General features: G+C 41.3%; 1 protein-coding gene across 1 annotated transcript in view; it reads left to right on the top strand.

Moving 5' to 3' along the window:
• Window positions 1–4,172: 4,172 nt before the first annotated feature.
• ST8SIA4 (ST8 alpha-N-acetyl-neuraminide alpha-2,8-sialyltransferase 4) overlaps window positions 4,173–25,562 on the top strand; it is an 86,029-nt gene continuing 64,639 nt past the window's right edge. The window contains exons 1-2 of the mRNA XM_050945927.1: window positions 4,173–4,635; window positions 11,231–11,362. Of these exons, the coding sequence (XP_050801884.1) occupies window positions 4,523–4,635; window positions 11,231–11,362 (245 nt within the window). The 5' untranslated portion in view covers window positions 4,173–4,522. The remainder of the gene's footprint in view (window positions 4,636–11,230; window positions 11,363–25,562) is intronic.

The raw sequence follows: 25,562 nt of genomic DNA, 5'->3' as shown, positions 1-25,562 counted from the left end.
AACATGCTTCAGTAGCTGAAAGTTGAAGCTAGATAAATTCAGGCTGGAAATAAGGTGTAAATTTTTAATTTCACATTGGAACATGTGACAAGTCTGAGAAATGGAGTTTGAACCAGCAGTCTGGTTAGTATTAGCAACAATTACATTGCCCCAAGGAAGACCTAATTGGTCAGGAGTGTATCCAATTATTAGGCCAGAGGAAGTCAATGAGCTAATTAACCCATCACAGGCCAGTGTTTAAAAAGAGGAAGGGGAAGGGGGAGAGAGAGAAGGTAAGCGAGAGCCTGGCCAGGGGAGTTGCCTGAGTCTAGTCACCCTCAAACCACTGCCCCACACATACAGTGCAAAGGGGTGGATGCATTGATATGTATTGGAGGAGAGAGTGAGACATTGTAAATAAAGGACAGGCCAGTGTTTACAAACAAGAAGGTCTCAGAGTGGTCTGTGTTCATGGGAGAGGCAGGAATATAGGAATTACACCCTTATCGCAAAATAATTTACTACCATTTGTGGTGGATTCCATCACTGACAACTTTTAAAGTAACATTTAATGTTATTCTAAATTATAGAATAATTATCTAGGAATTATTTTGTGGATGTTTATAACCATGTTATACACAGACTAGATGATCACAATGGTTCTGACCTTGGAATCTATGAACACTTTATTTTAAGGTTGTAAATTTCTTGGAGCAGGAACCATGTGTTTCTCCATGTTTTGTATAACATGAAACCCACTATTACTCTGTAATATTACAGGAGTTTTCAACCTTTTTCTTTCTGAGCCCCCACCCCCCCTATAAAAACTCCATGGCCCACCTGTGCCACAGCAGCTGTTTTTCTGCATATAAAAGGCAGGGTCAGTATTAGGGGTAGCAAGAAGGGCAATTGCCAGGGCCTCAAACCACATGGGGCCCTGTGAAGCTAAGTTTCTCAAGCTTCACCCATGGGTGGCAGGGCCTGGACCCCTAGCCTTCAGCCCCATGAGGTGCGGCTTCAGCTTTCTGCCCTAGGCCACAGCAAGTCTAATGCTGGCCCTGCTTGGCAGACCCCTGAAACCTGCTCGGGGCCCCTGGACCCTTGGTTGAGAACTGCAGTAATATTAGACTGCATATTGCCATCACTAAATGGCAGTTCAGAGCACTTAATTCAAAATCTGAGTACGCTCATGAAAAAATGAATATATTGTACATCCTGCCTGCCATTATGGTATACATTTTGACATGTACAAATTATATACACATCTAACCAGAAATAGAAAATATCACCTATGTACAGCATGGCAAGTGGAACTGTAACTTTTGCATTTTCTTGTGATCTTAGCTATGCCACTTTAATATTATGTCAGTATAGATTTTTGTATTTCAAATATAATTTTTTTAAAAAAAGAGAAACTGCCTGCTCTTAATGGTAACATTTAAATGGTCCCAAGTAGCCTCTGAAGATCTCATCTCATAGAGATAAAGTGGTTTCCTACCTCTGATACTTCTATTTATCTGGAGACCATTGTCTGAGTCTGGGTTATCAGAGCAAAGGTACGCCAGTTTTCTTTGCTGTTTGATTCAGTTCTCATTAATGTCACTAGTACAACTTCTGTTGACTTCAATGGGTGCTGGTTCTGGACTGGGCCCATTTTCTGAATAACTATTAGCATTTGTAGATTATTGTAGAATGTACCAAATCTTAGAAACCATGCAACAAGAGGGGCTTCAGTCACTCATGCAAATGTGTGGGAGAAGGTTCTGCTGCAGTGGGGGACACCTCAGATTCTCATGAAGGAACTTAGGAATGAAAATTGTAAAGCTGAGTTGAGGGTTGGAAAAGAGCAAATTAACATTTTAAAAGGTGTGATCTAGGGAATTACAGACCAACAAGCCTTACATCTGTACTTGGTCAATTGGTTGAAATGAAATAAAAAAACAAAAAAACCTGCAAGATCGTGATGTGATAGGGTCTAATATGGTTTCTGCTAAGGAAAATTGTCACTAATCTCTGAAGTCTTTGAATGTATCAGAGTAATGGTTAAAAAATAACTGCTTGATGTAGGGTTTGTTTGTTTTTTCCCCTCTCTCAAAGGGCTTTCAACAAGATTCCTCACAAAAGAAACTAACCAGTTGTGGAGGAGAGTCAAAGGTTTTATCAAGTGTAGGAATAAACAGTCAATTTGTATCATAGCTAAAAGTTAACAATGGGGTGCCTCAATATTCTGCACTATATTTGGAAAAGGGGGATGACTAGGGATGTAATAATTTGCAGATGCCAAAGATAAATAATTGTGTGCCAATTCAGAAACAACTGTGAGAAACTTTGAAGGAACCTAAACAATGTAGATGAATGGGAAATTTGACAAATGAAGAACATTGTTGATTAAATACAAAGTAATGCACAGTAAAGGAGGAAAAATAAATTACTCTATATACATTATAGGCTTGTAAACCTCACGGATCATCAAGTTCAGGCCCCTGAATATAAATCTATTAAGCTCCATCTTAAACCTAGTTAGGTTGTTTGACCCCATAATTCCTAGGGGGAGGCTGTTTGCAGAACCTCACTCTACTGATCGTTAGAAATCTTCTTTTAAGTTCCAGCATAAATGTATTCACAGCCAGTTTATACCCATTTGTTCTTGTGCCAACATTAAGCTAAAAGACAAACAGCTATTCTGCTTGCCTGGGGTTGACTCCTCCCTCCCCACCCCCATGTATTTACCCAGTCAAACTCCAGGGATTCCACATGCCGTTGACATGTCAACTCTATTGGAAGAGAGTATAGCAGGGCCATAGGAGAGTAAATACAGCCCCAAGTGAGCCAGGTTTTGACTGTCAAGCTTTACAATTTTCTACTACCCATGTCTTTTTGTTTGGTCTCCCTCTGCTTCCCGAGTTTTGTTTAGTATTAAAGGGCCACTATTCATTTAATACCAATTGTCCCTGCAGTAGTCTGATAGTAACAGCCTATGGAGTGCCAAGCCAGCTAACAAGTATATACAATAATATTGAGCAGAGTGAGTTAGGATTTAACTATACCTTGCTAATATCTTAGCAACTGCTGTCCAGAGACTTATGCATATACTTAACTTTATGCATGCCAGTAGTCCTACTGACTGAAGGGACTACACATATGCATAAATCTTTGCAGGATCAGGGGATATGCACGGTCAGTTAATGTTGTTTTTATCCTCTAAACCAGGAGTCAGCAACCTTTCAGAAGTGGTGTGCCAAGTCTTCATTTATTCACTCTAATTTAAGGTTTCGCGTGCCAGTAATACATTTTAACATGTTTAGAAGGTCTCTTTCTATAAGTCTATAATATATAACTAAACTATTGTTGTATGTAAAGTAAATAAGGTTTTTAAAATGTTTAAGAAGCTTCATTTAAAATGAAACTAAATTGCAGAGCCCCCAGGACTGGTGGCCAGGCCCCAGGCAGTGTGAGTGCCACTGAAAATCAGTTCACATGCCACCTTTGGCGCAGGTGCCATGGGTTGCCTACCCCTGCTCTAAAACAACTGCAGCCTGCCAAGGTGCAAACGTGGGAGCAATTTGTGCTATCACCCCTCCCCCCTTTTAAAAGAATCTCTTTAAAATAAAATGTATTTTCTTACTGTCCCAGTGCTGCAGGGTGGTTGAAGAGATTTTACTGAAAATTCCCTCTTCTTACCCCACCACAATCTTCAAGTCATACCATCCAGTGCCTGCTTGGGGACATTGGGTGTATTGGGGAGGGGGCAGTATTACAAAAGAAATTGTTTTGCAACCTTGTTCCAGCTGTAAGAAACACCTTTTTACCCACATCGAAGAAATTGCTAACTGACTGCAGAGTGGATGACTTAATTCATGCCGGGTTGTTAGTGCCAAGCGCTAGTATGACACGGGATTTGCGAGCAGCGCACTGACCCTAGCGGTACATGCACAATACGCAGCCGTCCCCTTGGGGCTGATGCCTCCAGCCTCAAACGAAAGGAAAGAGGATCCCTGAGAAGTTTTCTACGGGGCGCGCCCTTCAGCGCGGGGAGATGCTACCACTCCATCCCCACCTCCAGCGCCAAAAGCAGCATTAAACCTCGGGGCGCCGGGAAAGGCTTTTAAAGTTGGGGAGGCAGCCGTCTCCGCCCCCTGGCCACTTATTGGCTGGGCTGTGCTCATCATTTCCTCGCCAGGGAAAGGGTGGGGCCAGCGACGTAGAGGAGCCTGGCGCTGGTTGCTGCAGCCACTGCCTGCGCCGTACACTGGGAAGAAACGTGAGAGTGGCTGCTGAGCCAGAGTGAGCCGCGGAGCGTCGGTGCGCACACAGGCTCCGGGCAGCGCCAGGGGAGAGGAGAAGGACTTACTCCCCCAGCCGAGGAGCAGCAGCCGCCCCCGCCGCCTCTGATTTCTGCCCATAACAGCAGCATCTCTGCCCTCTCCTTTTTTTTTTTTATTTTTGCAAATTTGCGTAGAGTCTTTGTGTTTTATGTGTGTTTGTTTGTTTTTTTTTGCACGCCCCTGCTAAACAAAGAGAAGAGGGGGCTCTGGGAGAAGACATGCGTTCCATCAGAAAGAGGTGGACTATCTGCACGATAAGTATCCTCCTGATCTTTTATAAGACAAAAGAAATAGCAAGAACTGAGGAGCACCAGGAAACGCAACTCACAGGGTAAATGCAAAGCCTTGACTTGTAAGGATTTGACAAAGGAAAGGTAGCATGTGAAATTTAAATGATCCAGGGTCTTTCTTACTCTCCTTCTCTCCTCCGCCCCCACCCCCCATTTCCTTGGTTTTATATTCTAGCATATTTCAACTTTGTGTTTATAAGCGTGTGGTATTGCTTTCATGTTCAGATGACAAAAGCAACCAGCGCTGCAGAATAGTCTCGTAATAAAGAGTTTGTCTTTACTTTTTCTCTTTAAATCTAAAATCAAAGTGTGATCTGAGGGTTGTTAAATACCCCACGCCCCACAAATGGTTGTTTTTTGCGCGCAGAAAGAGGCTGAAGGAAGTCGGTTACTTTTAAATAGAAGAGGGTTCATCAGTGTCGTGTAGATTTGAAACGGGTGGCACGTTAGATTTGTTGTTTTTGTGATCTAGGCAATAACACATTTTTCTAAGAAGGTTGGGGTGGGGGAAAGCTTTTTACTGAGGACTTGGGACACCTTTCTGGTGGTTACACTGGCCATAATAATAGAATCAAGTTCCATTCGTTTCCTGGCTGGAGTGAGAGAGCAGTAACGAGCTGTTTCTTTCTGCCTTTGTTGCTTTGAAGTTTGTATAGCAAATTGTCGTAACTTTGGTGATGGCTGTTGTTGCTGGTAGCCTGTTCCTCGGGGATCCGAGAATAGATTATAAAATCCCCTTCACTCTTCAGATGTTTCCTTTTTGCAAACCTTTTATTTCACAGCCCACCGCCTGTTTCCTTCTTCTCCCGATCTGTGATTAAGACAAAAGCTGCTTGCTGTCTTCCTCTTGGTTTATTGTCTTCGGTCACTCCATTTTTTTTAAACTTGAAACTAACGTGAAGAAGCTGGTTTCTTAGCCAAGTCTTTGTTTCCGTCCACCAGAGATGATTGTCGAATTTTTATTCTTTTATGATTTCTTTTTAAAGATAGCCAAGGACTGCAGAAATGCGATAACGCAGCGGAATTTAATACTTGGTTTTTATTTATGTCACCAGAAGCGTAAAATCGATTTTTTTTTTGGAAGCATTCACGGCGGGTTTTTATTCATGAATGTTTGCACACGCCCAGAGCTCATTGGTTTGGAGGCGCAATATAAATGCAAAGCAGTGTTACTTATTGTGAGGGTGCATTGGGAGTAGGGGGAGAGGAAGAATAGGAGATCCCCAGTGAATCATTAACAGGAAAGAGAGAGCTCCCTAAAGGGCTCGTGGCAAACCACTGCCCCCGTACGCGTGCCCTCTACGAAGGTGCCATGTGTGAACGCGGTGGGGCTGTGGAGGTATTACCCAGAAGGGGCATGGCTCCGTATGTGTATTTCTATTCATGCATACAATATGGTTCCGTTACCCATGTGCGGCTGGCGTGGCTGGGAAGCAGGATGTGTGCATGTGCGCGCCCCGGAGGATGGAGGGCCAGCCGGTGGCTGGTGTACGTCCTTCTGTTCCTCCTTGCAAGTCTGCCAGTGCCTCGGAGAGGTTTGATCCAGCCGCTGACGGGCACAGCTGTGCTAATTTGAAGGAGGCGAGTGCATCGCTTCCCCAAGCTCCTTTCTATGCTGAAGGGAGGCGAGTGCATCGACCCTTCCCCACCCTCATCTCTAGCATCCTGTTTCCAAGTTCCTTGACAGGTAGCTATGCTGGAAGGAAGCCAGTGCATCGCTTCCCCCTTCACCCCGACCAGGGTTCCTGACAAGCAGCTGTGCTGCTGGAAGGAGGGGCGGACATTGCACCGCTGGAGCGCTTCCCCTGCTCCCCCTATGCCTGGTTGCAGGGACCATGACAAGCAGCTGTGCTCAGCTGCCAGAAAGGTTGCTGCCGGCGGACTGGAGCAGATGCAGCAGCAGAGCAGCAGCTCCGGGCAGGCTTTGTGGTTGCCTCGTACGTAGCGTGTCGGAAAATTTGCATTGCGAGTGTTTCGCTGCAAGTCGACAGGAAAGCGCTGCCTGTCTCTTTCAACCGCTGAGCTGAGCTTAAGCCTCAGAAAGAGGCAAAAGAACGGAGCCTTTGTTAGCGCAGGCAGGTTGACCCGGTCATCGAAAGGAGCAGGCACAGTTCAGATAGCAGGGCTCCTCCTCCTTCATTAACTCCACTAATTACAGAGCTGGGGGGCCAGGCAGATTGTTCCACTCCTGTCAGGCTGCAGTGAGCTTGTTTCTTTCTTTCCCTGCTTTTTTTCATTCTTTTTTCCCCGGAGCACAGAGTTAAGCCTGGGAGCCCCTTTGTATTTCATATGATTAATAATGTATTGTTTGGATCACCTTTTATAAAGGGACACATAACTGGGCTATATAACCTTTTCTGTCTTGCTGCAATTTGGTATATTAAAATCTAAGGTTTAGTATAGTTTCTTTACAAAAGTAGATATTATAGATACTCACTTCACTCTCAACTCCTTTTCCCATTTACACAGGATCAGGGGTGCCCACAATTCCTCCCCACTCCTTTTGGACCATATCTTGGAGTTCGTTTCTCTTCAAACTTCTCTTGATGTCTTTGTATGTATTTGTGTATATATAAAGTTAAAGGTTTAGGTGTGTTCCCAAGAAGACATTTAAAACTAGCTAGCCTTCTTTCTCACTAGCTTAGTAAAGATAAACATGTCTCCTAATAAATATATATGTTTATATAAATATAAACATGTATCCTAATATATGTGGTTTTTGGGGCACATATAACTGAATGTATTTAAAATCAGTTTGAAAGTAGTCCCTAACTGTTGTAATAATACATAAAACTGGTGTCTCAGAGTCCATGATTTTTAGTGTCTAGCAAAGTTATGAATTTAAGCTTCTAGGTTTGTCTTTTTGAAGATGATGTGTTGGTGTGTAGGTTTCTTTTGAGGATCAAGAACTGTTTTCACCCACATAGTTCTTATGGCATTTGATTCCCTGCATGAGGTATACCAACATCTTATGATAGGCATATGTAGGACCTGTGGAACTCTGAAAAGTGTGTTGTTGGGATGTTGATAATAATGGCAATGGAGATCTGTGTTCCGGTTTTGCATCTATTGTTCTGGCAGGATCTGGTGCTGCTTTGAATTGGTGTGTCCTGGTTTGTGGGAAGCTTGCTTCTGATGATTTTGGTGAGGTTGGGGGTTTGTTGGAAGGCCAGAAAACAGGGGTTGTGAAAGATTTCTTTCCGGAATCATATTAGGCCATATTTTACCCAAGATTGATTGTTTGGTCCATTGATATAAATGGATATTGTATATCTCCAGAGAGTTTATATCTCCAAAGTCAAGAGAGTCAGCAGCAAGGTTGATGCTTTCAGTCCTAAATTGCTCTTTGTCTTCCGGTAGATTTCCCACTAACATCAGTTGTAGTTCCACACAAATCTGGAGGGTAGAATGCGACCTAAATTATTTGTTATACTTGTCAGACGATTTACGCAAAGAAAAATTTCAGGGTGTTTTGTGACACGTTTAGCTTTGTGTAAATGTAGCTTTTTCTTTTTGTGTATTTACGATATATAGGGGTAAAGAAAAGGGATAAGGAGAGCATTTTTATGAGTAAGCAAATTTCTACTGCATTTGGAGTAGAGCTTTAATGCAGAACATTGGGACTTTCAGCTCCTGAAAACATATTTTTTTTAAAGTTGTTTTATTGCATCATATTTGTAGTTTGTTGTAGCTGTAGAGTACATCTTGAAGACTCAAGTCAACCACATTTCAAATAGTGGAGTACTTTTTAGGTACAAGTTACTTAATTGCTAATTCTGTCATGTATGCCACCCTGTGAAAGTGCTTAATGGATTTCTCTTAGCTCAGCATAAACCAGAATCCTCTCCAATGTATTGTTATACGGTATACTTTCCTTGATTTATTTTGTTAATTTTCCTTTAGACGCATGTACTGTATCGTGTTGTAGGACAAATATATGCAGTAAATATATTCCCTGCTATTGTAAAGAAACTTTACTGCCTGTGGAGTCACAAGGAAGTGGTTAAATGAATTCTGATTTGAGATCTTTCCCATAGAACATATGCAGATAACTTTCATTGACACTAATGGGATTATTCCAGGTGGACTTTTGCAACATCCTCCTATCCACTTCAAGTTAAAATAAATCAAATAATTTGCACAAAGGTGCCAGACCTATAAAATTACTGAGTTGGTTTTTCAGTAGATGACATCTTACCTCTGAATTAGTACTACATCAGTGCCTCAGCATGATAGCAGTGGGGCACAGGGTTGCTAGTAGTGTCTTTTTGATGAGTTGTGAAACTGTTTGGCCACTTATTGGCTTTTTAGTGACTATGATTTTTTGAAATGCTACCCAGATCTTAGCTTAGGTAATTACATTAGCCTAACTAAAATTCTAATGCAGTTTAAATTCTGTTGGATTCATCACTGTAGACTAATCTGTTTTGTACTGTTTGTATACTGCCAAATATTATTTTTTGTAGTGCTTAGGAGCCCTTTCCAGCCAGGATCACATTTGTTCTAGGTGCAGTGTAAACACGAAGACAGACTTGGACCCAAAGAGCTTACTGTCTAACAGCTGGCGTGTTCCATTTACTTGCTTTGAGATGTGTTGACGAAAAGCTCTATACTGGAGCCAAGTATTAATTTTATTATTTATGTATTATTTCAGAGGTGACTGTGTTTCCTTAGTAGGCAAAGCGATTCCTGTACGTAGTTGGTAAAGTCATTTGAAATGTTATTGGATGAAAGGCACTCTAACTCTAAAATATTATTATCCAGTAAGGATTAAAGCAGTGATTCTCAACTATTTGGAACTCAGGAACCATTTGTAAATCTTGATGGACTGTCATGACCCAGCAAATAGATTTAGCACAACAATTAATCTGGTTTACTAACTATTTCTTACTCACTATATATAATATACACATTAATATAATAAGTGACATATGTACACCAGGTGTACCATAGCAGCTGCTCCTGTCCTGTGGGGCTGGCTGTGTTTTGCTTCCTGCTCTGGGTTTTGTGGTCTCTGGAGTTTCAGTGCCACTCATGTTTGGCCCAGCCTTCCTGATTGGAGGGGTTGGGAGCATTTGGAAAGGGGTAATTTCTGTGAGTGGGATTGTGAAGTGGCATGTGGGGTCGCAGTGCCAATCAAATTTGGCTGAGTTGGCCCCTTGTCATCGTGATGGAGGAGTGGTTAGGCCAGTCAAGAGTGGTGCTGCGATCCCATGCACCAGGACCAAATCTTCCCCCACCAGGCCTTGACACAACCTTTCGATACATTCTGGTGACCCAATTTTGGGTCATGACCCATAGGTTGAGAAACTCTGGCTCAGTGGTCCCCAATGTTTTTCGTCTGGCGGGCACCAGACAGCGAGCCATAGAAGACCATGGCAGCGGATGAGCATCCGCCGAAATGCCGCCAAGTGGCATCATCCAGAGGTGTCGCCACCAAAATGCCACTGAATTTTGGCGGCATTTCAGCAGCGATGCCTCTGGATGGCGCTGCTTGTCAGCGGCAAGCAGCATCATCCAGAGCCATCACCGCTGAAATGCTGCCGAATTTCAGTGGATGCTCGTCCACCAGCCAGTACGCGGGCACACTTAGATGGCCCTGGCGGGCGCCATGGCACCCATGGGCATCGCATTGGGGACCCCGTCTCTGGATTAAAGAACCTCAAGTTTGAACTCAGGGCTCCAAATTTTGTCTCTTATCTCTGTGCTGGGGTCAATAGGATTACCTACAAGAGAGAGAAATTTGATTGTTGTTCTTGCTATTTTTATTTCTAACTTCTTAGGTGTCCTATTAGATTTGTGCAATTCTTTGGCCCTCAAGCTTCCCACACACCAATTCAATAATTACAATTATTATTGTCTAGTTTTTAATTACAATACCTCTGTACATGTTCATGATCATCAGCCACCACTTCCTCTAGTGCACAAGGTTTTTCCACCTAAAAAATGTCCACCTCTGACTCTGCTTAATATGTAACTATAATAAGATTATTCTTTGACACTATATGGCTGTGTGAAACGTGTGTGTGCAAAAGTTCCTAAAAATCAAGCTTAAGTTACTGTGGGCATATTCTCCCCCTTGTTCCAAACTTGTACAGAAATTCCATGAGCATATCAAGGAAGAATATGCTCCAGTAGCTTGGAACTCCACATGTGGGGGACTTGTAGTATTATTGAGACAAAAGAATTGATGTGCCCAGCATATGCATAATAACTGAGAAATTGGGTGGGTGGGTGGGGTTGTTTGAAAGCTAAAACGTAATGCATAGCTTAGTAGTTGATGGCACTATGTGATGTACCAGGAGTACAGGTTCTGGCCCACATCTGGTCAGTTTGGGCCCACATTCACAATAAAAGCTTCCTCTGTATTTAAGATATATGATTTTAAATAACTTAATGTAATTAAAGAGTTTGTATATTTTTCAGATTAAGCATTTCCTTGTATCTAAAATACCATTTTGTTAGGTGGAATTTATTTTCTTGAACATGTACAATGAGTGGAGATGGGGGAGAAATTCTTGCTGCTTTGCTTCATGGATATAAATAAACCTTTACTAGTGTTTTGTGATGTGTAGAGAAAGCATCCCAGCAGCCCCAACCTTACCTTAATGATGTCTTTTCCGTATTGCATTTCAGAGATGGTGAGTTGAGTTTGAGTAGATCAATGCTCAATAGCTCTGATAAAACAATTCAAAAGAGTGGCGCTTCAATCTTTCATCGTTCTGTAGAAGGCTGGAAAATCAATTCTTCTTTGGTACTGGAGATAAGGTGAGTGCCCTGAATAACACACAGTTAATTTCATATTACTATAGCCTATAATTCTCTAGGTATAGCAAACTTATCTAGAACTCTTGATTTACAGTTTAAAGGTGGTTGTTGCTTAACAAAATACTGTGCTAGTTCTATTTAATGTTGCACGGTGAATGGCCTGAAAAGAAGTAATACTTCCATCCTCATGTATAAGAATGAATAAATGGGAGCTTTAAAGAACAATGATTGTGCTTTGTGAGGGAGTAAAATAGTAGTAATAGGGACACTTTGTGCAGTTTCCTTTTTTCCGTTAAGTTACTTGAGGCCAGAATGTGCCTGACCGTGCAGTAAGAGGAAGCCACAACCTCTCACTCTAGATGGTTATAGCAAGGCTTCCTGGACCTTGGGCCACAGCATGGGGGATAAAGAATGGGAGAGCACAGGGCTGTGGATATGGTACTTCCTCCCCCTGTCAAGCAAGCAGGGATCAGAAAGGGTAGGGAATGTGTGGAGCCTTGGCTAGCAGAATTGAGCCAGTAGGGGTGGTAGAATAAGCTATATCCAGTGAAGGACTGTGGAAAATTGCCTCTTTCTGTGTTGGGGCAGCAGGGCAGTCTATGTACTGGCCCATATTTGGGGCATTGAGAAAAAATTCAATCTAGTCCTTAAAGTGGGGCATCTGTGCCCTTCCTGTCTAACCATTTCCTTTTTTTAAGGGGCAAATCCTGAAGTCTTTAATCAGGTAAAACTTCTTATTTATGCAGGAGTAGTTTGCCTGAATAAACGTTTAGTAAGGACTGCTATATTGGGCCCAGTTCTTTTATGTCTTGAATTCTAAAGCAAAGGGAAGATATTAATAGCTCAATGATGATTAGCATGTGCAAAGTTTTGTGGTAAAAGGAATCTGTGGGATACTTATGACTATGGAGATTTTGAAAAGCTTATTCTGTGAGTGACCTCAGTGCCTCACCGTCATAACAGTTACTGAACAGTGATTGTGATGACTTGCATTTCAGTGATTTCATTGCTTTTTAAGGAAATAATAATTCTAAATTTTAAATTAAACATATGATTCTTAGATTGGGCTACATCAGATATTAATTATATTGATTACTGAAGAATTCCCAGTTATCACTCTGAGGTTTGACAGGTTCTTGTCCCAAGATCAGGCCTTGTATTAAAGTTACTATTTAGTTTGGAACCTCAATGTGCACAGTTACAACATTCATACTTCAGGAAATATTTGTAATTGTGACCTTGCTAAATGTATTCATAAAGCACTCTAACCCAGCAAGGCAGATAAAGATAATACAGACTGTACATCTGAACATCCATGTACTCGCACTATCCCTTGCAGAACAACCCAAAATGTTTGCCATTATCTTGCTCATCACCATCTTCCTCATCACCAGTGGCCATCATCTTGGCATCTCCCAAGGGCTACATCTCTGCCTTCCCGATCACATAGGCTGGGATACAATTCTTATGTTACGCTGATGCCACTATATCTAGTGCATATTCATTTGGGGATTTTCCCCCTCTTTCTTATTTGTATTTCCTCACTCTACTAATTTTGAGGTGCCCTTCTCACATAGGTTAGTATATGAATGATCTCAACTTACTATCATATACCTCAATTCATTGCCTGTGATGCTCTTGTGGTCAGACATCCGCAGATGTTCCCATCCTAAAATATCGAAAGCTGGTGTTAGCTCAAGTTCCCGTGGTTGGCTGGTGGTGTTATGGACAAACTTCATCCTTAAATACACTCTATTCTGGGTTCCCCAAAACTTAAGGTTGACCTGTTAGGCCATTTATCTGCACCTAAGTTCATAGGCCTCAAGCCTTATGCTAATTGCTGAAGCCAGTGTCTTAGAGGATACAGACCTGTAGGTTCCTTGCATTACTGCTGAAAAAAATAAATGCTAAAGCTAGTTCTACCGGCTGCAGTGATCAGTAGATGAACTCTAAAGTGAGACCTTTTACCTTCTACAGATACTTGGTCCCATTCTTCTTTCAGTTACACCAGTGTAAATTTGGAGTAAGTCCAGTGATTTTACTTACTCCAATTTTATGTTGGTGTGACTGAGAGCAGAAGTAGCACCACATGTGCTTTCTCAATTTAGTCCGTATATTGTTTTCTTTACTAGTACTAAGTTGTACCTTGATGTGTGAGTGGTCCCACTGAACTCTAGTGGGGTAATGGACAGAATAAAGTACTGCTTAGAAATAAGGGTGGCAAAATCTGTCTCTTAAGCTACTTTTTGCTTCTCTTAGTACTCTGAAGCCTATATGACTCATGCATAGTTGTTAATAGCTAAATTTTGCTCTAATTTACATCTAGTGTAAATCAATGTAATTCCTGTATCAATGAGATTATTTCAGATTTACATGGATGTAATTGATAGAACAATTTGAAGTGGGGGTGGTGAGTGAGCTCAAAAGAACACCTCTTGACTTTCAAATCCTAGGCTGTAGACCAGGCCTTTGTTATAGTAAGTTTTAAAAATTACACAATGGCTTATTAAAATGATGATGTAGGCTATAGTGTCATCCCAGGAACACATGTGAAGAAGAGCACATGCTTTCTTTTAGTATAAGTAGGAAATATTCCACTACACCAGTGTGAAGACTTGCAATAGCTGCTGAACACTAAATGGCTCCTGTCTTTTTGAGCTGTAGTGGTAATGAGCATGAGCATCAAGTCGTGGAAGTAGAGGATCCAACAGAAGCTTTTAGCGGAATATGACTTAGGGCTGTATCTTGCCCTAGTCGTCAGTGCAAGGGGGATCAGGGATGCTGGCAGATGCATCTCCTTTCCGGGAATCCTTACTGCCAGGGTACAAGCTAGTCAACAATGGTGGACAAAGGTTGGGAACAACTTCTGCAGAGCTGACCATGCCTTTTGGAAACAGTCCGTTGCTATATCTGGTCCCCTTTCTGACACTCTCTAAACACTAAGAAGAAATCTTACTCTTCTGCTTTCGCAACAGGCTCTCTGTGCAACCTTTCCGCCCCATGCATACCAGTAAATAGGATCTGTCCCTTAATATTTTGTATACTGTTGGAGTCATAGGGACTAATTTCAGAATGTCTCTAGCAAACGCCTAGAGTGTTTTTCACTGCTAAAGTAATTGTTTATCTTTCCAAAGTACATTAAAAGCACTATGTAGATCATGAAGATGATTCATGCTCCTATTATTGCAACGGTTAGTGTGAATAAAATGTTTGTACTTGTGGTGTGAGGTATGCCATAGCAAATAACAGAGAGAAACACACAATAATAAAAAAAAAAGCTAGTACCTATTGAATAATGTATAAAAAGTTGTCAGTTCTTTGCAATGGAGAGATAATTTGTGAAACCCTTAATGTACAGTGTACGGGCATTTTATAAAACCCATGACGGCAGCCACTGCTGTGTATTACATCAGCTTGACACCCACCATAAAAAGTTCAAAATATGAAAAATTGCTGAGTGGGATTTGCTTTCTATAAGGATAGCATGTTTCATTGTGTGCCTGGACCTAACCACTAGGCAGTTGAAAGTCTGATTCATTTTGTACCATGTCTTGAGCACTCTCCATTACCATTTTTTACTTGCTCCAGTAAATGACAGCTTTCCACTATCCACAGAAGTCCTAACTTTTTTTTATTTATTTATGTATATTGAATCAGATTCTTGATGTCAGATCCACACTGGTGGGAGGGTGAGTAGCTGCTAAGCTGTTCGATGATCAAGACTCTGTGGGGAGGTTTATGTCTGAGTTCCTGACATATATCAACTGGCCCTTGTGGATCCTTAGCCCTTGTCTCTTAACCTGGGAATTAGCAGAGGCTAATATGGTAGCCCGTGAGAACATGCCTGGGGGGGGCGGGAGGGCGCAGGTGTGGAAGGAGGCATAATTAGTTAGTAACTGGAGGTTGCAGCAAATCTGCTGCCTTCCCAGTTGTGACTGTGTGGTGTTTAGATGTTGCTTGTAATTATTAGAACTGGGAGCACTGGCTGTTGGAAGTCTGAAAGGACAGGAAACAGGAAGGAGGGGAGAGGAGTTGAGGAGGCAGAGTAAGTTACAGAGGGTGCAACAGCAGCTTGGTAAAGCGGTTTCCACTTTAAAAATAAAGTTCTGTTGTAGTTTGTTAGTACCTTACCTGGTTGATACGACAATTTGGCGAAGAGGATGGATCTTCTGCCTCTGAACCTACCTGCACCCTTTCTGCAAAGCCCAGGTGAGCCTCCAATTGCTTTTACTGCCTGGATCCATGTGTTGGAGACTTATCTGCTTGCAATCAGTGCTACAGAGATTTCTGAAGCAAGAAAGCGTGCTCTGCTAATCCACTGCCTTGGAGCAGAAGGGCAGCATATACTTTACACTTTTTCCCTTGCAGATGATAAATGTGAGACTGCATTCACTGCATTAAAGAACTTCTTTGTGCCAAAAGTGAATGTAGTAGCTAATCACTACAGATTTCACCAGCGTGAGCAGAAACGGGGGAGACTATAATGCAGTATATTGCTTCCCAGAGGAGTCTGATTGTAACTTGTGACTTTGGGAATATGGCAGATGAGATGATTAGAGACCAGCTCATTGAGAAAACAACCATGCTTCGTGTCAGAGAACGCTTACTTCTAGAACCACAACTTACAGTAGAAAAAGCAATAACCATTGCTGCTCAGATTGAGTCAGCTACAGCTGAAGCCAAAATAATGAGCAAGAATACAGGAGGCACAATCCAGGCTGTGACTCCTTTGCAGAAAAGTTTACTATTGCTGCAGACAAGCTATAGCAGGAGGAAAACTAATGAAAAGCCACTGAATCAGCAAATTCAGAATACAATAAAAGCATCCTTTCGCTGTGGATCCCCACACCACCTTGCAAGCTACACAGGATGTCCAGCAAAAATAGCTCAGTGCAATCATTGCAAAAAGATTGGGCATTTTGCTAAAGTATGTCGCAGTAGCCAGTTCAATCAACAAGTGCATGCAGTAAAATACCAGATGTTACTGTGCTGCACGTGGACAAAACCACTACTGCACATATTCCAGGAGAGAGAGAATGCACTGCAATGTTTCCGCCATACCCTCAGGCACATCACACTCTATTCAGCTAATGTTGGACACTAGCTCAGCAGTATCTATACTACCTGAGTCCATCTATTTGCATTACTTTAAAGATGTGCCTCTTACTGAACCCAAACTTTATTTGGTGTTCTGTTTGAAAACATGGCTGTCTGCCAGCAATAGTTACTTTTGGTGATTGCTGTGTAACTGCAGAGTTCAACATTGTCCACACAGGCACTCCTGTCCTTAGCAGAGATTTATTAGCTGCTTTAAATCTCAGGGTGGTTAATGGACGAATTGATCTTCCTCAGCAAAGCACTCTTGCAGTACACACACCAGTTTCAGCTGGGACCCAACACCAGGTTGAGGAGAAACTTGGCTGTGCTTATGGGTTTCTGCATAATGTGATGCCTGTAAGGCAGAAATTACTGCACTTATCATTTTCAGTCAGGGAAGATGTTTCAGAGGAACTTAGAAAACTTGTTCAAAAGGACATTATTGAAGAGTAACTCCTTGGAATGGGTTTCACGTATAGTAGTGATGCAGAAGAAGGGTGGAGGCATTTGCCTTTGTGTGGACTTACGGGAGCCAAATAAAGCTATTGTGATTGACAGCCATCTTCTTCCTCACTTAAAAGAAGTATTTGCAGAACTCTGTGGAGCAAAGATGTTTTCTACTCTTGATTTGCAGAGCACATACCACCAGGTTATGTTGCATGAAGATAGCAGAGACCGCACAGCATTTATTACACATGAGGGACTATTTTGTTTTAAACATGTTCCATACGGTCTCGCATCAGCCCCAAGTGCCTTCCAAAAAAGTCATTGATTCTGAAGAATCAGTGTAGAGTTCAGTGCTATTTGGATGATATTATCGTGTTTGGAAATACTACTGAGGAGCATGACAGTAACCTGCAGTCTGTACTAAAGTACATCAACAAAGCAGGCCTCAAGCTCAATAGGTCCAAATGCAAATTTAGACAAACTGAATTCTCCTTTCTGGGGCATACAATTTCACAGGCTGGACTAAAACCTGATCCAGATCATATCCTGGCAATTTCAAATGCTCCTCCTCCAACAGATTTGCAAACCTTACGTTCCTTCTTGGGTATTACCTCCTGGTATGCAAAATTCATTCCCAATTATGCTTCTGTCATTGAACTGTTATGAGAATTACTACAGAGAAGTTCAACCTTAGTGTGGACAGTGGATGCACAAGCTAGTTTTGAAACGGTGAAAGACTTGATTGTATATAGTCAAGTACTTGCACTATTTAGACCTGCATTGCCACAATTGTAACTACTGGTGCTTCTGATTATGGACTTGGGGCTGTCCTCGCACAACTTCATGAAGATAGCACAAAGAGGACTGTTGCTTTTGCTCCAAGGACACTAAGTAATGCTGAGAGAATATTCTACAGTCAAAAAAAGAAGCACTTGCTTGTGTCTAGGCTACTGAAAAATGGGGAAATTACCCGTGAGGCCGCACGCTAAAGTTGCGCACAAACCACAGCCCTTTGACGATGTTGCTCACCATGAAAGGACTGGGAAGAGCAGGATATCGTATTGCTAGATGGTCTGCAAGACTATGAACTGGAATGTAACCCTGGAAACAAAAATGTGGTAGCTGACTCTTTCTCACCTGCCTTTGCCTTCACCAGATCCTCCACCAGAGGATGAGGATAGTAGTTGCGCTTGTAACTGCAGTAAGAGTGCTTGTAATAAGAAAACCATTTCAAGCTGCTTGTTCAGCATGTCCAGTTCAACAAAAACTACGGGAATTTCTGACAAAGATGGCCCAGTAACCCTAAAAACCTTGAACCGGTTTTGCTGCCTTTATTTTAGAGTTTGGGATGAACTTTCTTTGCTCGATGGCTGTGTGCTATGAGGTACACACCGGCTACTTGTGCCTGAATTACAGTTAAAACTCACAGCTGGCACACGATACTCATCAAGGAATTGTCAGAACCAAACAATGACTACGGGATCTATGTTGGTGGCCGGGGATGGACTCTCAAACTGAAGCACTCATAAAATCCTGTGTCACTTGCCAAATGCATGATAAGATAGCAGTGACGTGTACCCCTCCATTACAGCCTGTTCCTCTTCCTAAATCTGCATGGGAAAAGAGTAGCGATTGTCATTGTAGGACCCTTTGATACTGCTTCAATTGACTGTCGTTATGCCATCACTTTAATAGACTATTTCAGTAGATGGCCTGAGGTAGCGTTTACATCGCAAATATCTTCTGCTACAGTAATTAAGTTCCTCTCTTCAGTTTTTAGCAGGGAAGATTACCATTATCTGAAACCTGTTCTTTGGGGTTGTCAATTTACTCCCCTGGAGTTTGAAACTTTTCTAGCAGAGAGGAACATCTTACACAGAAGGTCATCCCTATATTACCCTCAAGCCGATGGGGAAATCGAACAGTTTAACAGAAGTTTGAAAGGGTTTGCAAATGGCTAAACTGGAAGGGCAATTGTGGATACCCTTCACTACTGATATCTTGCAGGCATACCGAGCTACACGACATGCCACAACACAAAGATCACCTGCAGAATTACTGCATGGGAAATAGATGAATACTGAGCTGAGCATTGCTGGATTGTTAAAGGCGTGACCTGAGCCCCAACCGAGGATGATGTGAGGAAAAACAGTTGAACAGAACCAAGCAAAGTATAAGGCTTTCACAGACAAGCAGCGGGTGCTAAGGAACCAAAGTTTGAGGGTGGTTCCTTCATTAAATACAAAAGCCTGGAATCTTACGCAAAGGGGATCATAAATTCACAGCTCCTCTTAAAATCATAGGTGTAATGTCCCTTCTTCTCTATTGACTTTCTGATGGGTGGGTAAGGAATACTTCTTATCTTGCACCTGCCTATGCACCAAGAGGAAATTATGCCAATGCCCAGTCTGCACTGGATGACTTCACCGTAGTATCAACACAACACGACACTGCATTGGAACCAGGGCTTGAGAGACGGTCTCTCAGACCCAGACGACCACCTGTCTGGACTAGACTGTTATGTAGTAGCTACAGTGTTTTGAGTGTAATATTTCTGCCAATAGTATAGTGTCTTGTTTCCTATTTGTTCCTGTGGTTAGAACAACAATGTTTATTTTAGTTGAGAGAGTTGAGAGGCGGGATTGTGGTGTTTAGATGTTTAGATTATTAGAACAGGGAGTACTGGCTGTTGGGAGTCTGAAAGGACAGGAAACAGGAAGGAGGAGTTGAGGAGGCAGGGTGAGAGTTAGAGGATACAGCAGCAGCCTGGTAAAGAGGTTTCCACTTTAAAAATAAAGTCCTGTTGAGGTTTGTTAATACCTTGCCTGGTTGATTTGACATCTTAGATACAACCTCCTAGATGTTCAGAGTCCCACTCAGTGTGTGTGACCACCTTCTTCTTTCACCTCCCTTAAACTGTAGGGGGTTGAATCCACTGAGGGAAAGCAAGGAGAAAGTTACCCAAGTGTCTAGTGTGCTGGGTCAAGGAGCAATGAACGGAGTCTCCTGTTAAGTAAGAAGAGTGGAAGCCTGCAAAGTGCCCAGCCAGGATTTTAGTACAGGAAACGTCAGTAGCTGTTTTTTGTAAACAATCCTGCATCGGTACTCAGAACTAAAATGATTGCCCTCACCTTTGTCTTCATTCGTTTGTGAAGTCCATCAATTAGAGTATAAGTTCCTCAGAGAAGGGACCTATTTTGTATGTGCCTTCTGTGGTGGTGCTCCTAGCACACAGATGGGCACAGTTTAAAAAAAGAATGAATTGGATCGGATAAACTTGGCTTGCAGCAAAGCTTATGAACCACGCACAACAAATTACATGTACCAAATGTACTGAATGATTCTGTAGCATCTTTCTAAAGGAGCAGTTAGTAATGTGTGAGACTTGCTAGTTGCTTTTATATATTTTGACATTTTGTTTATTCTATACAAAAATATGTACAAGGACCAAAATAGAACTAAAAAGCCCAAAGTTGGGTTCAAGTGAAAACACATGCAAGATTTGCTATTTTTGTATTCTAATTAGAGAAATTAGTTTTAGCTACTGTCAAAATGATCCGTGTGATATTTAAAAATCAGACTTTGTTTACAGAGATGCTTTAAGGCAGTTAAAAACACATGCAGATATTCTTAAGTGACCTTTTGCCTTTAAGTAATCAGCAGCAGTTCCTTGGAGAAGTTAAACATGAATCTCTCTTTTTTTTAATAGCATGCAGAAAGCTCATTGCAATTACTAAATATATATACTCAAAAATGTACAGTATGTAAATCAATTGTTAGAAGTGCTAAGTTTCTTAGTGATCACTATGCATAGTAAGAGCATGAAAAGAAATACAGAAAAATAAAAATTGGTTAATCAAATTAAAGTATGCATTTTTCACTTTTTCAAAAATATTAAAAATCAAATACACTCTCATTTATCCAAATAGCCCAGGGGGCGAAGGTGATGCTAGCCCATTGGGGGCCCTAAGCAGAAATGGTTTTGGCCCCTACCCCAACACAAACTTAAAAAAGCAAATGGGGGCTCCCTTGAGCTGATCAGGACCCTAAGCAATTGCTTATTGCTGCTTATTCCTGGAGCCGACTCTGCTGGGCAATATCCAAAACTTTCAGATGACTAGGCATTTAGATAAATGGAAGTGGTGTTAACTAATTTAAGACTGCATGGGGGGCACTATGTGGATTTGGATAAATAGTATTTTCAGATAACTGGAAGTATATTATACTACTTTCTGTTCGGATGCGCAGCTGAAGGCAAGCCCAGTTGTTCCCTGTGAAACAATAATGTTTTTGTTTCTCCCTCTTAATATAAACATTAAAAAAAATCTGTATTAACATAAGGCCACAGTCTGCTTTCAGAGACATGTGTAATTCCTATAGACTTCATTAGGAGTCAGTGGGGGAGGAGGAGGAGGCAAAATTTTGCGCCAAAATGTTTATCTAAATCTGTATTCAGCCAGATAAAGAAGTTGAGTTAATAATACCTTTTCAGGGAAAGCGCCATTTAATTGACAACAAATCATTTTAACTAAATCTTCCATAACTAATTTTGAAATTAAGAACTTCCTCTGCATTCCGGATGGTATATGCTTAATGAATGGTAAGAATTAGGCTAATGTCTTTGCCAGGGCAGGACCTCTCAATATAGTTCTAACAGCTCTAACACTACAGTGTTTCTGGGGTTCTGGCTTCCTAGATATTTATGGTGCTCTTTGGCAAGTTCGCCTCATGAGTTGTTTCTACTAGAGACAACTGGAACATAAACTCTGACCCTTTCTGGAAACTAGGACTTCCAATGCTAGCTGGCTTAGGGATGTGAATCTTCGTGGGAGATAGGTGAAAGCAGGATATGTGGTCTCTGTGGATCTTTCTGGGACATTTGAAGTTGGGAGATTGTTCAAGAAAATGGACCAATCATTAGTGGGCTGCAAATTAATCCAAAGCCTTTAAGTTAAAGTCTACCCACCCAACTCTTCTTCAGTCTACACAATTCTCAGACAGAAATTGGAGAAGTTACCGTTGTTTATGGTACTATGGCACAGTACAAATATTGCATTTTGAGCTTTGTAATGATAAACTACATCTTAAGAGAAAAATGCCAGTTTATTAAAAGGAGTCTATAGTCTATCTCCCAGAAAGCTATAAATAAGTGTCATCGCTAATAATTGTATATTGCTTATTAAATAATCTGCAGATATGCCCACAGTTTTGATAGAAACTGAAATCAGAAGTTCATATTAAGAGTGAACTCTCCAACAAATAATCATGTCAGCAACAGAGCTATCTTGTAAACTTCTCTGGTAAACAAATCTGTAAATTCTGAATGATCTCTTATTCAAATTATTTCATACATATGTATGAAAGACTTACATTAACTTTAACGGGAGCTGGATCAGGACCTTCATGCATTTAAAAATTAGATAACTAGTGAGTTTATGCTGTGAATTACCCACATTCAGATTAATAAATACAAGTCATAGTTCAAGCCAGGGCGCTTTCTATCTAATTTCTTTCGTGTTAATTGAGGATAGAAAGTTAGATTCATAGATTCTAGGGTCAGAAAGGACCAATGTGATCATCTAATCAGACCCCCTGCACAAAGCAGGCCACAGAACCCTACCCATCCACTTCTATAACAAACCCCTAACCTATGCCTGAGTTATTGAAGTCTTCAAATTGTGGTTTGAAGACCTCAAGCTGCAGAGAATCCACCAGCAAGTGACCCATGCCCCACGCTGCGGGGGAAGGCGAAAAACCTCCAGGGCCTCTGGAGGAAAATTCCCTCCCGACCCCAAATATGGCAATCAGCTAAACCCTGAGCATGTGGGCAAGTTATTCCCCACTTGGATGCCTTAACATTTAAAAAGACACAGTAAAACAATACATGGGAAATCCTGTTTATGTGCAAATGTAGCTGCACTTTTGCTGACACATAATAGCCAGGTGCCTCTTAGATATTGAAAGTGTATATCGGGTATTGAAAAGTGAATCTTCCCAATCATCCCTCTTCCCTTATGATTCTTATTTCACTCAGGTCCTCGAGAGTCCTTTTGACATTTTCACCTATTCATTGAGGCTGTCCATTGTAGCCACTGTCGTTCTAGATGTAGTCACCATCTCCTTTAAAAAGCCCCAACTCAGAAGGCTGCATTCCTATGTAATGAATATTTTTATGAGGATTTTAATTCAATCTGCTCAAATGTTTTTCTTCGTTCATTCTTTTTCTAGTCATTTACATCTCTGTTGCAGGTGCCCACAAAAGTAGGCACATCAAACCCACGGGACTTTTAAATCTATTAAACTTATGGGCTGAAGAAAGTCTTTATCTTGCTTTACAAAAAACAAAACAAAAATCACTTGCCTTGCCATTTACATCATTTACCAAAAGCTTAAGGCATTTAAGGTTTTAATATCTCCCATTCTGCTTCATTAATCTCGGTCCCTCATACATGCTACATCATGAGATGTCCTTGCTCTGATGCTACTTCATACATTCACAAGAGCCCTAAAATATAATTTAAAGGTTTTCTCTTTATTTTAGTTAGGTTTAAGATACGTGAGATAACATTAGAAAAAAAAATCTTACTGTGTTTCACTTTCCCTTAGGCTTTTAAGGTAAATTCCAGGGTTGCAAATGTCTTGTAACCAGTTTCATTATCAGACATTCTCTTGTATCTTGAGGCAGTGACAGGGTAGCTGACTGGCCTACATGATGATGATGTGTTTTTTGTCCCTTCACCTCTGGAGGTTATTTCCCCCCTTTCATTTCCAAGTAGGTACTTCTAAATAGCTTGTACAGCAGTTAAAACAGCAGGAGGGTTTTCCTGGTAAGTATTGATTCTGTTCTAAGGATTAGAAATGCAGAGTCCTCAAAGTGACTGTAAGAAAATGCTATTTTTACTCTCAACAAAATGCTTGTTGTGCATCCAGAGTCTTATCTGCTGACTTGAATGGTAAAAATGTCTCTTACAGCTTTTTTTTCTCCTGTTAGAATTGCAGAGCCAATGCTGAGGTAGGATACCTTTTTAGGGAAAGCACCATTTAATAACAAATCTGCTTTAACTAAATCTCCTTCCATAACCAATTTTAAAATTAAGAGCCCTCTTCTGCCTTCCAGATGGCATATACATAATGAGCAGTCTCCAATAAGCTTTAGTAAGAGTTAGGCTAACGTTTTTGCCAGGTCAGGCCCTCTTGGTGTAGTTCTAACCCCGCTTCTGCGTTCCATTGAGCACCTGCTTAACTTCAGACATGTACTGTAGTCCCATTAACAAATGTAAGTACATAGCTGAATAGAGATGGACTTAAACATTTGCTTAAATGCTTTGCTGATTTGAGACTTGTAGCTGGTGGTATTTATACAATTGGGCTCTGACAGAGTGGACCAGATCTTTTCCAACTTCTTCATTATCAAGGAAATTGTTTACTCAGGCCCAGTCTACATGTACAGTAGCACTGGTGATTTTAAAAACTGACCTAGTGAAAATGGTACAGCTTTGGCTGTGGACAGTCTTAGATTGGTTTAAACCTGGCTGTTTGCCTTGCAGAGGTGCAAGCTCATAGATTCATAGACTTTAAGGTCAGAAGGGACCATTATGATCATCTAGTCTGACCTCCTGCACAATGCAGGCCACAGAATCTCACCCAACCACTCCTGTATCAAACCCCTAAGCTATTGTGAAGGCCAAGACTATAACAGGGTTCAAAAAAGAACTAGATAAGCTCATGGAGGAAAGGTACATCAGTGGCTATTAGCCAAGATGGACAGGGATGGTGTCCCTAGCCTCTGTTTGCCAGAAGCTGGAAATGGGCGACGGGATGAAACACTTGATGATTACCTGTTCTGTTCATTCCCTCTGGACACCTGGCATTGGCCACTGTCGGAAGACAGGATACTAGCCTAGATGGACCTTTGATCTGACCCAGTATGGCCGTTCTTATGTTCTTGTAACCCTTTTTTGTGTAATGAGGGGCTCTACAAACCCCACATCACAGCCTTTATTTTTCCAGATTTAAATCTTTGAGTGTCAGCACAAGGGTACTCTTAACTTGGTTTAATAGTGGCTTATTTTGGTTCATCTTAAACCCGTTCCCAACTGACTTAAGGTCAACCAAAATAAGCCAATATTAAACCAAAATAAATGTGTACATTAGGGTTTGCACCAATACAACTGAACTTGTTTAATGAAACCACTGCAAGTTTGTGAAGAAGAGGCTTAAATTGAATTTAAACTGATTTAAGTTACAAAACTGCAATTTCTCTGTGTAGACAAGTGCTAAATTCTAATGAGTTATACATGTGCAAGCACGCTGAATAATACCAACTTGGTGCTTAAAACTGAAGGACATGGTGATGAGGAACTCTGTAAATCTCTTAAGTGCTGTTCCAACATGATAATGAATCTGTAAAAAGAGACTGTGACGAAGCCAGACTTATCTCCTGCTGATTTCCATGAGAGATGCTCAGTTTAGAGGTTAAAAAAGGGTTTTATCTAGCTGCTAGCTCTGACAACTCGACCAAGGCTGTGAGACCCATGCTAGTTCATTCCTTGATTTTTGACACACAAGGCTACATTGAAATCCTTGCAAATATTTTTTAATTTACCGGTTGTTAATAAAATAGAATGATGCATTTTATTCCGGAATCTGTGCATTA

Source organism: Gopherus flavomarginatus, chromosome 3 (assembly GCF_025201925.1).
Source record: "Gopherus flavomarginatus isolate rGopFla2 chromosome 3, rGopFla2.mat.asm, whole genome shotgun sequence".
In the NCBI taxonomy this organism is placed as follows: domain Eukaryota; kingdom Metazoa; phylum Chordata; order Testudines; family Testudinidae; genus Gopherus; species Gopherus flavomarginatus.
The sequence above is the reverse complement of the archived record's forward strand: the minus strand, read 5'-3'. Positions and strand labels throughout refer to the sequence as shown.